Here is a 14625-nt window from a genome sequence, read left to right on the forward strand (position 1 = left end):
ACCATTGGGACAGGTTATTCAGATACCATTGGGACGGGTTACTCAGATACCATTGGGACGGGTTATTCAGATACCATTGGGACAGGTTATTCAGATACCATTGGGACGGGTTATTCAGATACCATTGGGACGGGTTATTCAGATACCATTGGGACAGGTTATTCAGATACCATTGGGACGGGTTACTCAGATACCATTGGGACGGGTTACTCAGATACCATTGGGACGGGTTACTCAGATACCATTGGGACGGGTTACTCAGATACCATTGGGACTGACATCACATCCTGGCGCGGAAGCCAGAGGGGTCGGTTAACACGTGTGTTGTGCCATCGCGCTTCTCGCTGCTGTATTGGTAGATATTTTGCTCTGTTCATTGTTATCACTGTTGTTGTTGTTGTTTGTTGTGTTGCTGTTGCACTGTTGTATTAAACCTTTCCTTATCTCAGCCCGGGGCTTTGCCTTTCACTCCCTTTGTGGGGGAGGCGCAGCGGCCGCGTGGTCTCAGACCCCAGCAGGGACTAAACCACCACACCCCCCCCATGCTGAAGGTCTCTGAGTCGTAAACTGCCAAAACCCCCCCATTTGTACATAAAAGCTGTGAGAACTCCAGCGGGGGCGGGGAACCCCACGTGTTTTGGGATGAGAAAATGTATTTTTTGTACTGTATTTTATCTCTGTGGGGCCGGGGGAGCTGCTGGTTATTGGTGTGAACCGACCGTTATTGGTGATTCTTGTCTCCCCCGGAAGCCGCCGGGCTTTCCCTGTATTAAAGGAGTTTGTTTTAGCAAACGCTCCTTTGGGTTTTTCTTGGGGTTCACCACCCCTAAATCCATCGCCGTACCAAGGGGGGACTTGGAAGAACCGGGTTTAGCTGGGCTTGACCCCCTGCCTCCCCCCTCCCCAGCTGTACCCCGTTACTCGCCTGCAAAAGGCTCTTGATGGGCAGAAATTCTCTTTTTTTGGACCTAAACCTGGGTGTTTCTCTAGAAGCAGCCCCGGGGCCCAGGTCCCTGCGCACCCCCATAACTCTGCACCCCGATAATACCCTGCGCCTGGTCCCCAGGCACCCCCATAAACCACACACCCTGTGTACCTCAATGTACGGGGTACATACACCAATACACCATGTACCCCGACACACCGTGTACCCCAATGTACCGTGTACCCCAATGTACCGTGTACCCTGCTCCCTGGGTACCCCAATACACTGTGTACCCCCCAGAACAGAGGAGGGGAATTCAAAGGCCGCAAGTGGTACACTGACTTGCCCACCGACTCCTCTGTAAGTTTTCGCAGCCGTCTTGATACGACAGCTTAAAGCGGGTTGCCTTTCAGCAGAGGTTTTCTGGAGGGAGTAGCCTGTCAGTCTTTTGAGGAACATGGTAAAATCCGGTTTGCGTCATTTCCACAGATAATCCCGTTGCAGTCAGTGGGGTTCCCTGGGGATTGGACGTTGCGTCGATCCCAAAAATGCAATTGCGCATCTTAGCCTTAGGCCGGGCTCTTAGACTCCTCTGAAATGTCTGTCAGATAACTACAGGAGCAGCCTGGCAGGTGGGGATCTCCTTGAGATGCTTCTCTTGTTGTATTCTTTTTAAAAAGCCAAACGTCTGCCTTAACCCAACAATTTCTAATGCAAGGAAAACCTTTCACCTTGTCTCGTTTTTCTTTGCTCTAATGGATAGAGGGGAAAAATGCAGATGGAGTGGCATGAGTGCAGTTTAATTCTGTAATATTTTGCAGAAATCTGAAATCTGTTGCGTACCCCACGTGAGAGAAGACTTGTAGCGATGCTTCACCCGTTAACGTGGCAGGTCAGGAGGAATTCATTCCCCACTTCCCATGGGCAGGCGGGCGCTCAGCCACCTCCAGGACATCAGGGCTCCATCACGCGTAACGGCAACTTGGGAAGACAAACGCCATCACTCTGAACGTCCCCCCCTTTCCTTCTTTTTCCCCCAGTTCTACAGGCTGAGCATGACGCCGTATGGGCTGGGACATCCCTTGGGTCAGTTGGGGTCAGCTGTCCCGGCTGTGCCCCCGAAGTGAGGAACCTTAACAAAATGGATGCAAGACAACTAAGAGAGACACTGGTCAGGCAGGATAACGCAATAAAAGGGTGGGCTCTCAGCAGGAGGGGCTCTGGAGATAAGGAAGGAGCTGCAACTACTGAGTCCCAAGATAAGGAATGGGGACTCAACGAAGGCTAAGTTGTCATGACTATAGAAATGCTAACTAGGTGAAAAGTCACGAGAGGCAGAGGAGGCATCTTCAATCTTCATCCTGCAGACCCCCGCCCAAGACCACCAGGAGCCACCGCGCAGGCGCAACGGAGAGGGACTTGGGGCGGCATTTACGTCAGTGATTTCTCAAAACTGATTGTAATATCTCTCCCTATTCTCGGAATTATAATGAATAGGTAAACGCTTTACACTATAGAAAGGAGCCGCTTTTCGCTCCAAGGGGTGCACGCTTGTGGAGGAGCAATCCCCCGTGCACCCAGCGCTGTAATAAACAATGCCTGCTTTCTAATACTCTGATTCTGAGTCTTAGAGAGTTCTTCCTCGACCGGATTTTCCGTATCACCCCCTCCCAACTCCTTGTGCACCCCCAGCCACTCGCTGGTGGGGTGGGGTGAGGAGCAGAAAAGGCCTCGGCTCTGTGTAAGAGCTGCTCAGTGATAACTGAAACATCCCTGCGTTATCCACACTGTTTCCAGCACAAATCCAAAACAGAGCTCGTACTAGCTACTGTGAAGAAAACTTAACTCTCCCCTTAGCCAAAACCAGCACATTTAGCTATAAAGATACCTCAGCAAAAGCACGGCAACGTGTGGCTCTGCACCACGGCAAGGGCGCCCAGCACAGCCAGCCAGCCGCTCACCCCTTCCCCGCCATCTTCACCCTCTCCACAGCGCGGCCAACGTGGCGGCCCCGGCGCCCGCCTCACGCGCCTCTTCCCGCCAAAAGGCCGCCCCCGCCCAATGGCCGCGGCGCGAGCGTTCCCCGCGGTCCCGCCCCCCTCCCCGTCTCCACGGCAACAGGCTCCGCGTCCCCCCGTGTTACGCAGCCCGGGTCGCCCCGGCGACACTCGCGCAGGCGCAGCCGGGGCGGCCGGCGGCTCTGAGGGGTGTGGGGATCGCGCTCTGCCGGCACCCGCCGCCTCCGTCTCGACTGGAAAAAGGGGACCCCCTGCGCTGCCTGAGGGGAAGGGGGTGTCTCCTCACCTCTCCGGAGCCCGAGCTCTGCGGCAGGTACTGTGGCTGCCCCGCGCCGGCACCGCCTGGCGCCTGGGGCCTGCACAGGGTCGGGGGGGTCTGAGGGGGGAGATTTGGGGCCGCCTCTGTGTGGTGGGTCAGGACTGGGGGGGGTGCGGGGCCACCTCTGTGTGACAGGGGCCGGGATGGGGGGGGACATGTCGGGCCTCTTCTGTGTGAGGGCGGTGTGAGCTGTGGGGCTGCCGGTGTGTAACGGTGAGGTGTGGTTGCGGGGAGCCGTGAGGCAGCTTCTCTGACAGTGGGGGCAGCTGTGGAGACCCCCCCGGGGTGGTGTGGGGGGGTGGTGTCTGGGGGCAGCTGTGGAGGCTGCCTGCGTGTGACAGTGGGGTCTGTGCAGGGGGAGCCCCGAGGGTCCCTGTGCGTGGCAGGGGAAGCTGTGACACTTGTCTGTGTGTGACAGGGCTGGGGGGGGGGGGGTGCCGAGGGTGTGGGAAGCTGGGGCTGTGTGTGGCAGAGGGGATGGCGTGGGGGGAAGCTGGGGGGTTTGGGGCAAGGGGAGGTGTGTGGGACCTCCCTGTGTGGCCCTGGGGTCAGCGCCTGCTGGGGTGTCAGGGTGAGGCCTCCCCTCATGCCTGTGCCTTAGCAGAAGAGGGCAGGGGACGGGGCAGGACGTAGTTCAGTCTGGAGGTGAACACCCCACAGCCAGCCCCCCTCAGCGAGTAGAAAGGGACCAAATGTCCCTTTGATTTCAGTGTCCTAACAGTGCAGCTTCTGCTTCTGCAGGAGGACGTGGTTCAGGGAGAGAGGTTGGGAGTGTGAGGGTTGGGGAGAGGATCTCTGCTCAGGGCTGCTCCATTTGTCAGTGTGGGAAGGGAAGTCTTGGGGCTGAAAGCGTGTGAAAAACCTGTCAAAAAAACTACCAGGCAATGTGCTCTTGTAGAATTCTCCCGGTAATCCTGATGTTCACTCACTATTTCACCGTTGAATCGTTGTACCAGTAAGAAGGCAGTAATGTAAAGGTGCAGTATTTGTCCCAGAAAGCAAATTCTTTATGTTCCCATCTAGTGCAGAATGATGTGACAAGTTTTTCAGTGAGTGGCAGGAAGGAAGAGTCGCATATTTTGGTGATGGGACTAGAAGAAAAAGTCAGGTGATGAGGTGACAGTGCTGACAGTAGAGTTCATTGAAGAAATATGACCTATTTTTCCTGGTAAAAAGAATCTGTTTTTTTTAAATATGCTAAACATGACTCTGGCTAAAGGAAAAGTCCATTTACATAGTCTGTTTTAGACTACTGCTGTTTTTTCTTTAATCATGTGCTGACTGAGGGTCTTACTGTACAAAAGTTGTCAAATTCTGTCATTTCTCTGTGTTTGTTGTTGCAGATCATGGCAGCAGAGCAGAGTCCAGCAAGTTCCGTCATCGACAGGGCCGTCAAGATGAGGAAGGAGATGGAAGCCCGGAAAGTGGTCTTGGCCTGGGGGCTCCTTAATGTGTCTATCGCAGGCATGATCTATACTGAAATGTGCGTGAATTTGTTACATCTGAGTCAAACAAGCAAAGCCTCCTCCTTTGTATCTGCCTGAATGTTTCCTGGGACTGAATAGTTGCAAAAGGATAACTTCTTTGTTTTCTTCTCAGGTCTGGAAAACTCATAAGCTCCTATTACAACATCACCTACTGGCCACTCTGGTATATTGGTGAGTTGCTGCAGCATTTAAATTAGTTTTCAGGGTTCTCTTCTTTTATTCACTTGTTCAGTTTTATTGCTGGAGAGGTGGTCTTTAAACCAGCTCTTTTTTTTTTTTTTAAATTGTTTTTTTTTAAATTTAAACCAAAACTTTGGTTTGCTTTCTGCCATCTCCCTTGAAACTTGGAATTTCTTCCATTTTAGTGACAGGTAAGGAGTGTTAACAGCTTTCTTAGGTATGGAGAACTTATTTGGTGCATTAAATCTGTTTAATGTGTGGAGTAAGGCTTTGGGGGACACGGCAGATTTTACTGCCGTGTTGTACCGTGGGCGTGGATGGCATTTCACAAGAATTAAAGTTTGTTTCGGAGGAGCAGACTCTAAGCCAGCTGCATCAAACGTGATTAGAGGATGAAGCAAGAGGAGGAGAAAAATCCTGAGATGAGTGACAGATGATTTGACAGAGGATGGTTTTTGAGAAAGACTGTGAAACTTAATTGTAGTAGATTTGGAAAATGACTGTCTGTCTTTAGAAATTCAATTGTAGCAGTATAAATTACTCTCAATATAGAAAGGAAAATTATCTCCGAAGGTTCTTACATAAAAAGGTGAAGAAATCTTAGATATTGCCCAAACTGGTACTTCTTGACAGCACTAATAATGACCTGTTTGTAATAGGCATATGCCCATGTTTGCAAACAACCCACTTTTGTTATTCCCCACGCTCAAGCTACAGTAAAAACTTCTCTGTTTCTTCTAGAACTTGCACTTGCATCTCTGTTCAGCCTGAATGCCTTATTTGATTTCTGGATGTACTTCAAATACACGGTGGCACCGACCAGCTTGGTCATGAGTCCTCGCCAGCAGACCCTGCTGGGGTTGCAGAATGCAGGTGGGTGCAATAAACATCTCCGGCAATCTTTTTTAATTCTTCTTTTTTGTTTCAAGATGGTGTCTCTCTCAGCGGTGGGATTCTTTAGTGGAGTGAGTTCTGAATGGCCTCATCTGACAGGAGCGGTGAACTGAATTTCCTGCAGCCTATTAAAATTCACAATGTCAAGTGATAATTTGATGAGTGTTTGTGGGGAGAACTGGTGGGGAAACAAACACAGAGACGGTGAACAAGGGCAGGATGAGAGCGGCTGCTGAAGGGCAGAGAGGGACTTGAACACTGTGAGGTGTGACAAGGAATTTGTGACTTATCCATGGAACTAGGAGCAAGGCAGAGAGCGCAGGTTTATATTTTATTTTGATGTCCTACTGCTGTCACGCTGGGTAACGAGAACCAAATGAGAGGGACAGACAGACCTTCGTCAGAAAATGAGCCTAGAGAGCGGACACTCAGAAAGCTTTTGAAGATCCAAGCAAAGTTCTGAAAAGAGCCTGACAAGGTAAATAGACCAAAAGCAAAATGCTAGCACGGTAGTATTGCACTCTGCTGGTCTGCCCCTAGGAAATGGGCAGCAGGTGGTTATAATGCTGCAACAACAAGGTTCAAGCATCTCCTGTGTTTATTTGCAGAGATAAATTAAGACATTCAATGCCTAAAGATGCCCAGAGTAGGCAGGTGGACGAGCTGATGAAATAGAGACCCCCCCTGGGTTACTCAAGGTGCCTGGTAACACTGAACTGAAATCTGAAGCTGCAGGATTCGTGCTGAGTTGTGGTCCTGTGTCTCAGTCTTCTCTTTTTTTCTGTCAGTGGCTTGACTGCGGAGTTCTGTAGGGACACTGGTTTTTCTAGCGTCCCTTCTAGCATCTTTTTTAAATTGCCTTAAGATAGCGTTGTGTCTGCGTTTGAAGGGGGGAGGAGAGTTTGGGGCTGCTGCATCCACAATGCTAATTCTGTTTTTCCTCCTTGCAGCGGTACAAACAACTCCAGCGCGTGAGCTGGCGGCAAAGAAAGCCCCGTCTCTGACACCTTCTCCTCCGATCCAGGGCCAGAGTGTGCTGAGTTCCAGCCCGTCCCGCTCCCCAAGCGCCAGTCCAAAGTTTACTACCGGTTGTACCCCAGGGTACAGCCCTCAACGACGGGCTCTGTCAAGCACCAGCGCTGCTTACGGCAGTGCTGGAACCTATTCCCCAGGCAGCAGCTCCAGTCAGGTAAGGACCAGGCCAGCTCCCGAGGGTACGGTTTGGGTCTGTGCTTTGTGCCCTGTGCCGCTGAAGGGGAGCAGCAGCCAGCGGAGAGTTGTCTGTGTGTGTCTTTGCTCCTTTGGCAAAGCAGATCTCAGTTTGTCCTATCGGGATCTGTCCTTTTTCCCTCGTGTCACCTCATCGGGTTGGAGCAGCTGGTTTGTTTCAGAACAAAGCAAAAACAAGAAATCAAACTGTCAGCGCAAAGGAGACCAAAAGAACCCAACCCAAACCCCAAACAAGAGTCTTTTATATTCATGTCATTTACAAATCAAGGTGGAATTCTGTCTTCTTTATATGATACAAGCGTTTTTTTTTAATTTGCCCAAGGTTTCCAGCTGCAGCTGCTCTCCTAGCGGGTCACCGTCCCCCACTGGCATTGGGCCAGTGGAAAGCAGCAGCTTAAGGTCTCGTTACTGCTCTTCCCCCGGTCTGTGTCATTCTCCTACGGGCGAAGAAGATTATATGACAGACCTCAAGGCACTGCACACCTTCCTTCGGAACGAAGAACAGAAGCAGCAGAGAGTTCAACTAGGTAAAAAAACCAAACTGATTTGATCGGAAAAGCTTGGTCAGGAGAAGGGGTTGGGTTTATCGGAGATTGGCTTTTATGGATGAGACAAGTCGCAAAGGATTCCAAGGGAGATTTGTTTTAATTTTTCCAGATCCTCATGCACGTGTTCTGCACTTACCTCGACTCCAGGCTGCCGCCTCACCCCAAATATCCCGACGGCAAAACCTTCACTTCCCAACACTTCATTCAGACACCGGATAAACCAGGTACCGGCGCTCACATTGAGCTGCCCTTGGCCTCTGGGATCACGTCAGCACCCTTGAAATCCCCGACACCTTTGGAACTTTTCACTTGCAGACACTTCGAATGAAAACGTATTTTGCATCTACCAGAGCAGCATCAATCCGCCCCACCACGAGCTGATCTACCGGCGCCGCGTCTACAACCTGCCCAAGGTACGGTGGTGGTAGCGGTGTCCTCCGGCTGTCAGGAAATCTGATTGGGGTCTGATTTGGGGCTTTTTTTTTTCTCAATTTAGCCACATTTATTGACTGTTGACACTTAGGCTGGCTCAGTGCAGGCAGTAAACCTTAGCTTGGCCTTTGACCATGATGTTGTACTTAGTCTGCTCCTAAATAGTAGATTTAGTATCTGTTTAAGGTCCATACGTACCTAGGCAGTAGCTTCCTCTTGTTTGTTTTCTAACAACTTATTTTAAAATACCACATCACGTAATCCTTGATGTGTGTTGTCACCCGGGGCTTGTCCCTAAGAATCCTGGGGGGAAGCTTCTGTCCTGGTTTAGGCCCGGAGGGTAACTAAGCCCCACGCAGCCCTTCACTCGCTCCTTCCCCCTCAGCGCTGGGAAGGAGGAAAATTTAAACAAAAAGGCTCAGGAATTGAGATGAGGACAGGGAGGGGTTTCCTCACCCGTTAAAACAGGCAAAACCCCAGACTCGTTAGGGGAAGGAGAACAAGAACATCGCTTTGATTCAAACACTCACAAACCCAACACTTAACAGGCAGACTGGGACAGAGAGAAGCATTACAAAACACCTCCCCTCACCCCTCCCTTCCTCCCGGGCTCAGTTTTGTTTGAGGGTCCTGCTTTTATACAGTTTAACAAACAAATCCTATTAAAATAAAAAAAAAGGGGCGTGGAAACATCCGGTAGATCGGCTTCACTCGGGCGCATCCCGGATCTGGCCAGGATCCGGGGCGCATCCGAGGAGTTCCTGTCTTGTAGGAAACAGCTGGCTTAGGGTCCAAAAAGAGATATTCTTTATCTAGTTTTCAGAGGAAATCTGGTCGTATTTCATGCGGATAGGGTGCTGGTCGGGAGGTTCACTCAGAAGTCAACTCTGGTGCGAGGCCTGTGGGTCAGGCTTTGGTTTGAGGCCTAAGGTTCAGGCCTTTTTATGTCCCCCAAACAATCACCAAAACCCCCCAAAACCCCATCATCCAAAAATACCCAAAACCGCCAAAATATCCCGAAAACCCCCACCCACCCCCCAAAAAACAAAACTCAAAACCCCCCAAAACCCCAAAGAAAACCAAAGCCCCCAAAACCCCTAAAAACTCCCAAAACCCCCCAAACCACCAAAACCCGCCCAACCCCACCAAAAAACCCCGAAAAAACCAAACCACTGAAGCCTCAAAAATACAAAAAACCCAAAAACCCAAGGACACCAAAACCCCCAAAACCCCACCACACGCACAGCCCCAGCGCAGCTTCCGCTCTCAAACTAGCAAAATTCTCCAGTGAATTTTAATTTTCGATCGATCCCTGCTCTGCTTTCCAAAAACCTCCAGCACGTCAAGTATTTAGAGATGATAACCCAGCCAAAACCCACGTTTGGTCTTTTTCCTGGCATTTCTCTCGCTGAAAAAAGCCGAGGATGAAGGCAAAAACGCCGCCAGCCCCCCCGTGAGGCCGTTTTGCGGTGGCTTTCTCAACGGCCGCTTCCTCCGCCTGAAAATCCCGCTGGGATTTCTCCTCGGGGACTTGACTTCAAAGTTTTTTTTCTCTCTCTGTGGCTTCAGGGCAGAAACAACCTGTTCCACACCTTGCTCATGTTCCTGTACATCATCAAGACCAAGGAGTCGGGGATGCTGGGGTGAGTAGTGCCGGGGTGAGGGGAACATCCTGCCGCGAGGCTCCTCGTCGAGCTGGAACCGCTCCAGCGGGGGGACGGGAACGGGGCTAAAACCACCTTCGCGTCTGCAACGGTCGCGGCTTTTTTGTAAAATTGGAGAAATGTGAACGGGTGGGAGCGACCAGCGACGTCCAGATTCCGCTTCGGCCTCAAAGAGCCGCGCTGGAGTCACGGCAAAGCCCGATGCTGCGCGGTAAAGTGCCCCCTGGGGAGTTTTTCATTGAATGTTTGAAACAGGTGCTTGGCGGGTGGGGGGGTTTGGTGGGGTTTTTGTGGTTTTGGTGGGTTGTCTGTAGTTTTGGTGGGTTTTTGTGGTTTTGGTGGTTTCGGTGGGTTTTTTGGGTTTTTGGTGGTGCACGAAGGATAGTTTTTCATGTAGTATTTGAAAGAGACGCCTAAATTTCCGTGCCGTTCACTCCGACCCTGTTCATTTCTGCAGGCGTGTCAATCTGGGTTTATCCGGTGTCAACGTCCTGTGGATTTTTGGAGAGTAACATCCCCGCAGGCCGCGGCTCCGAGGAACGATGGCGAGAGGAACCGAGCAGCATCGTTCCGTTGTGGATTGACACGGACTGACTACGAAAATGGACCACTTCAGTTGGATTTTGTGGGCGGAAGGGGAAGCATTGGGCATTCCCCGGGCAGGTTTGGGGACGATATTATTTAAAATGTTTTGCTGCCGGGACGACCCCGCGTCCAAACCCCCGGCGGGTTTTCTCTTCCCGGCTCCTCGCCCCAAGGGCTCCTGTTTCAAAGCCTTTTGCCGTTTCTGTTCTGTTCTGGGTCCCCGCAGAACCGAGTTGAACTGATGCCGGGACTAACCCCCCCCTGCCTCCGGGGGCTGGCCGGGCCCTGCCGAGGGTGTGCGCAGCTGCGAGGAAGGGCCCAGGGATCTGGGCGAGGGCAGGAGCCGCCGGCGCCAGAGGGGACCGAGGGCCGATGGGAACCCTTGGGACTGGGGGGGGGGTAAGGGGGGGTAAGGGGGGGTTGGGGGGGGGGTTGGGGGGGGTTGGGGGGTTTGGGGGGGGTTGGGGGGGGTTGGGGGGTTTGGGGGGGGTTGGGGGGTTTTTAGGGGTGGTTTGGGTTTTGGGGTGGTTTGGGGGGGTTTGGTTTTTTTTGCGGTTTTTTTGCGGGTTTTTCTGCGCCGTTTTCCTGCGCCTTTTTTTTTTGGCACCTTTTTTTTTTTGGCACCTTTTTTTTTTGGCACCTTTTTTTTTTTGGCGCGGTTTTTTTGTGCGCCTTTTTTTTGACGCTTTTTTCTGTGCCTTTTTTTTGGCGCGGTGTTTTTTTGCGCCTTCTTTGGCGCGTTTTTTGGTGCCTTTTTTTTGGTGCCTTTTTTTTGGTGCCTTTTTTTTGGTGCCTTTTTTTTGGTGCCTTTTTTTTGGTGCCTTTTTTTTGTGCTTTTTTTTGGTGCCTTTTTTTTTGGTGCCTTTTGGTGCCTTTTTTTTTGGTGCCTTTTTTTTTTGGTGCCTTTTTTTTTGGTGCCTTTTTTTTTTGGTGCCTTTTTTTTGGTGCCTTTTTTTTGGTGCCTTTTTTTGTGCCTTTTTTTTGGTGCCTTTTTTTGGTGCCTTTTTTTTTGGTGCCTTTTTTTTTGGTGCCTTTTTTTTTGGTGCCTTTTTTTTTTGGTGCCTTTTTTTTTTGGTGCCTTTTTTTTTTGGTGCCTTTTTTTTTTGGTGCCTTTTTTTTGGTGCCTTTTTTTTGGTGCCTTTTTTTGGTGCCTTTTTTTTTGGTGCCTTTTTTTTTTGTGCCTTTTTTTTTGGTGCCTTTTTTTTGTGCTTTTTTTTGGTGCCTTTTTTTTGGTGCCTTTTGGTGCCTTTTTTTTGGTGCCTTTTTTTTTCGTGCCTTTTTTTTTCGTGCCTTTTTTTTTCGTGCCTTTTTTTTTCGTGCCTTTTTTTTTTGGTGCCTTTTTTTTTTGGTGCCTTTTTTTTTTGGTGCCTTTTTTTTTTGGTGCCTTTTTTTTTTGGTGCCTTTTTTTTTTGGTGCCTTTTTTTTTTGGTGCCTTTTTTTTTTGGCGCGGTGTTTTTTGCGCCTTTTTTGGCGCGGGTTTTTTTGGCGCCTTTTTTGCGCCCTTTTTTGGCGCACATTTTTGCGCCTTTTTTTTTGCACCTTTTTTTTCTGGCACAGATTATTTTTCTGGCGCAGGTTTTTTTTCTGGCGCAGGCTTTTTTTGGCGCGTTTTTTTTTTTGGTGCGGTTTTTGGCCCAGTTTTGGGCGCTTTTTTTGGGCGCGTTTTTTTGCGCTTTTTTTGGCGCGGTTTTTTACGGGTATTTTGCCGAGTTTTGGGAGGGTTTTTTGCAGGGGTTTTTTTCAGATTTTTTTGCAGGTTTTTCTGCGGGTTTTTTGCGCGTTTTTTTGCGGTTTTTGCGGGTTTTTTTACGTGGGGTTTTATTGTGCGTTTTTGCTCGGGATTTTTGTGCGCTTTTTGCAGGGGGTTTTTGCGGGCATTTTTTGCGGGTGTTTTTTTGCAGTTTTTTGCAGGTTTTTTGCCGAGGTTTGGGAGGATTTTGCAGTTTATTTGCCGATGTCTGGGAAGTTATTTGCAGGGTTTTTTTGCGGATTTTTTTGCGGGTTTTTTTGCAGGTTGCTTTGTGGGTTTTTTGCAGGTTTTTTTCCGTGTTTTTTTTGCGGGTTGTTTTTCAGGTTTTTTGGAGGTTTTTTGCAGGTTTTTACAGTTTTTTTGCCGCAGTTTGGGAGGTTTTTTTACAGGGGTTTGGGAGATTTTTTTGTAGGGATTTTTGCGGTTTTGCGGATTTTTTGCGGGTTTTTTTTTTTCCGTTTTTTGCGGGTTTTTTGCGTCTTTTTTGCGGGTCTTTTTTGCGTCTTTTTTGCGGGTCTTTTTTGCGTCTTTTTTGCGGGTTTTTTTGCGTCTTTTTTGCGGGGTTTTTTGCGGTTTTTTTTGGGCGGTTTGGGGGGTTTTGGGGTTTGGTGGGTTTGGGGGGTTTGGGGTTTGGGTGTGGGGGGTTTGGGGGGTTTGGGGGGGTTTGGGGGGTTTGGGGGTTTTGGGGTGGGGGGGGTTTTGGGGTTGGGGTTTGGGGGGTTTGGGGGTTTTGGGGTGGGGGGGGTTTTGGGGTTGGGGTTTGGGGGGTTTGGGGGTTTTGGGGTTTGGGGGGTTTTCAGGTTTTGGGGTGTTTTGGTTTTGGGGGGGATTTGGGGGTTTTGTTTTTTTGGTGTTTTGGGGTTTTTCAGTTGTTTTTTGGTGTTTTGGAGGGATTTTTGCAGTATTTTGGATTTGGGGATTGGGGATTTTTGTGGGGGTTTTTGGGTTTTATTTAGGGGGTTTTGGGGGGTTTATTTTTGGGGTTTTTAATTTTTTTATTTTGGGGGCGGTTTTAAATTTTTTAAAATTTTTTGTTCAAAGTAAGCCCACCATCCACCTCTGGCAGCCTTGCGAGCTCTGCCCTGGCCCATGCCTCCAGTACAACCACAGCTCTGCCCTTCCTTTACCTTTCCAGTGATCTTTTCACTGGCTTTTTGGCTCATAACCTCTGATTTGGGAGCCTCACGGACTGACACGCAGCTGCAGCACCTCGGCAGGAGCCCGGGCTCCATAAACCCGCAGGCTTTTTGGGGCAAAAAAACCTACTTGGGTTTGTTTCAGAGAAGAATTGTTCAATATTTGCCAAAAAAGTATTTTTATATTTTATATATGGGAGAGGAGAATCTCTTGTAAATTCTGGCAAATGAAGGCTTTAGAATTGTATGGTTTAAAAAAAAAAATATTAAGGGGAATAAAAATCCATAAGCCCTCCTGTCCTGGCTTAGCCAGGATAGGGTTAAGTTTCCCCCGCAGTGGGGGGGAGCTCTAGCCGGGTTATTCAGATACCATTGGGACGGGTTACTCAGATACCATTGGGACGGGTTACTCAGATACCATTGGGACGGGTTACTCAGATACCATTGGGACGGGTTACTCAGATACCATTGGGACGGGTTACTCAGATACCATTGGGACGGGTTATTCAGATACCATTGGGACGGGTTACTCAGATACCATTGGGACGGGTTATTCAGATACCATTGGGACGGGTTACTCAGATACCATTGGGACGGGTTACTCAGATACCATTGGGACGGGTTATTCAGATACCATTGGGACGGGTTACTCAGATACCATTGGGACGGGTTATTCAGATACCATTGGGACGGGTTACTCAGATACCATTGGGACGGGTTACTCAGATACCATTGGGACGGGTTACTCAGATACCATTGGGACTGACATCACATCCTGGCGCGGAAGCCAGAGGGGTCGGTTAACACGTGTGTTGTGCCATCGCGCTTCTCACTGCTGTATTGGTAGATATTTTGCTCTGTTCATTGTTATCACTGTTGTTGTTGTTGTTTGTTGTGTTGCTGTTGCACTGTTGTATTAAACCTTTCCTTATCTCAGCCCGGGGCTTTGCCTTTCACTCCCTTTGTGGGGGAGGGGCAGCGGCCGCGTGGTCTCAGACCCCAGCAGGGACTAAACCACCACACCCCCCCCATGCTGAAGGTCTCTGAGTCGTAAACTGCCAAAACCCCCCCATTTGTACATAAAAGCTGTGAGAACTCCAGCGGGGGCGGGGAACCCCACGTGTTTTGGGATGAGAAAATGTATTTTTTGTACTGTATTTTATCTCTGTGGGGCCGGGGGAGCTGCTGGTTATTGGTGTGAACCGACCGTTATTGGTGATTCTTGTCTCCCCCGGAAGCCGCCGGGCTTTCCCTGTATTAAAGGAGTTTGTTTTAGCAAACGCTCCTTTGGGTTTTTCTTGGGGTTCAGCACCCCTAAATCCATCGCCGTACCAAGGGGGGACTTGGAAGAACCGGGTTTAGCTGGGCTTGACCCCCCGCCTCCCCCCTCCCCAGCTGTACCCCGTTACTCACCTGCAAAAGGCTCTTGATGGGCAGAAATTCTCTTTTTTTGGACC

General features: G+C 49.9%; 1 protein-coding gene across 1 annotated transcript; it reads left to right on the forward strand.

Annotated features, from left to right (window-relative positions):
- The first annotated feature begins 3114 nt into the window (after window positions 1-3114).
- LOC141924079 (transmembrane protein 209-like) lies at window positions 3115-10475 on the forward strand. The gene is made up of 10 exons (XM_074825927.1): window positions 3115-3256; window positions 4606-4745; window positions 4862-4920; window positions 5671-5802; window positions 6774-7012; window positions 7376-7600; window positions 7711-7825; window positions 7917-8014; window positions 9603-9676; window positions 10155-10475. Exons 2-10 carry the CDS (start codon window positions 4609-4611, stop codon window positions 10207-10209), a joined length of 1134 nt encoding a protein of 377 aa, XP_074682028.1. The 5' UTR covers window positions 3115-3256; window positions 4606-4608; the 3' UTR covers window positions 10210-10475.
- The last annotated feature ends 4150 nt before the right edge of the window (window positions 10476-14625 follow it).

This window comes from Strix aluco, chromosome 5, assembly GCF_031877795.1.
Source record: "Strix aluco isolate bStrAlu1 chromosome 5, bStrAlu1.hap1, whole genome shotgun sequence".
NCBI classification, from domain to species: domain Eukaryota; kingdom Metazoa; phylum Chordata; class Aves; order Strigiformes; family Strigidae; genus Strix; species Strix aluco.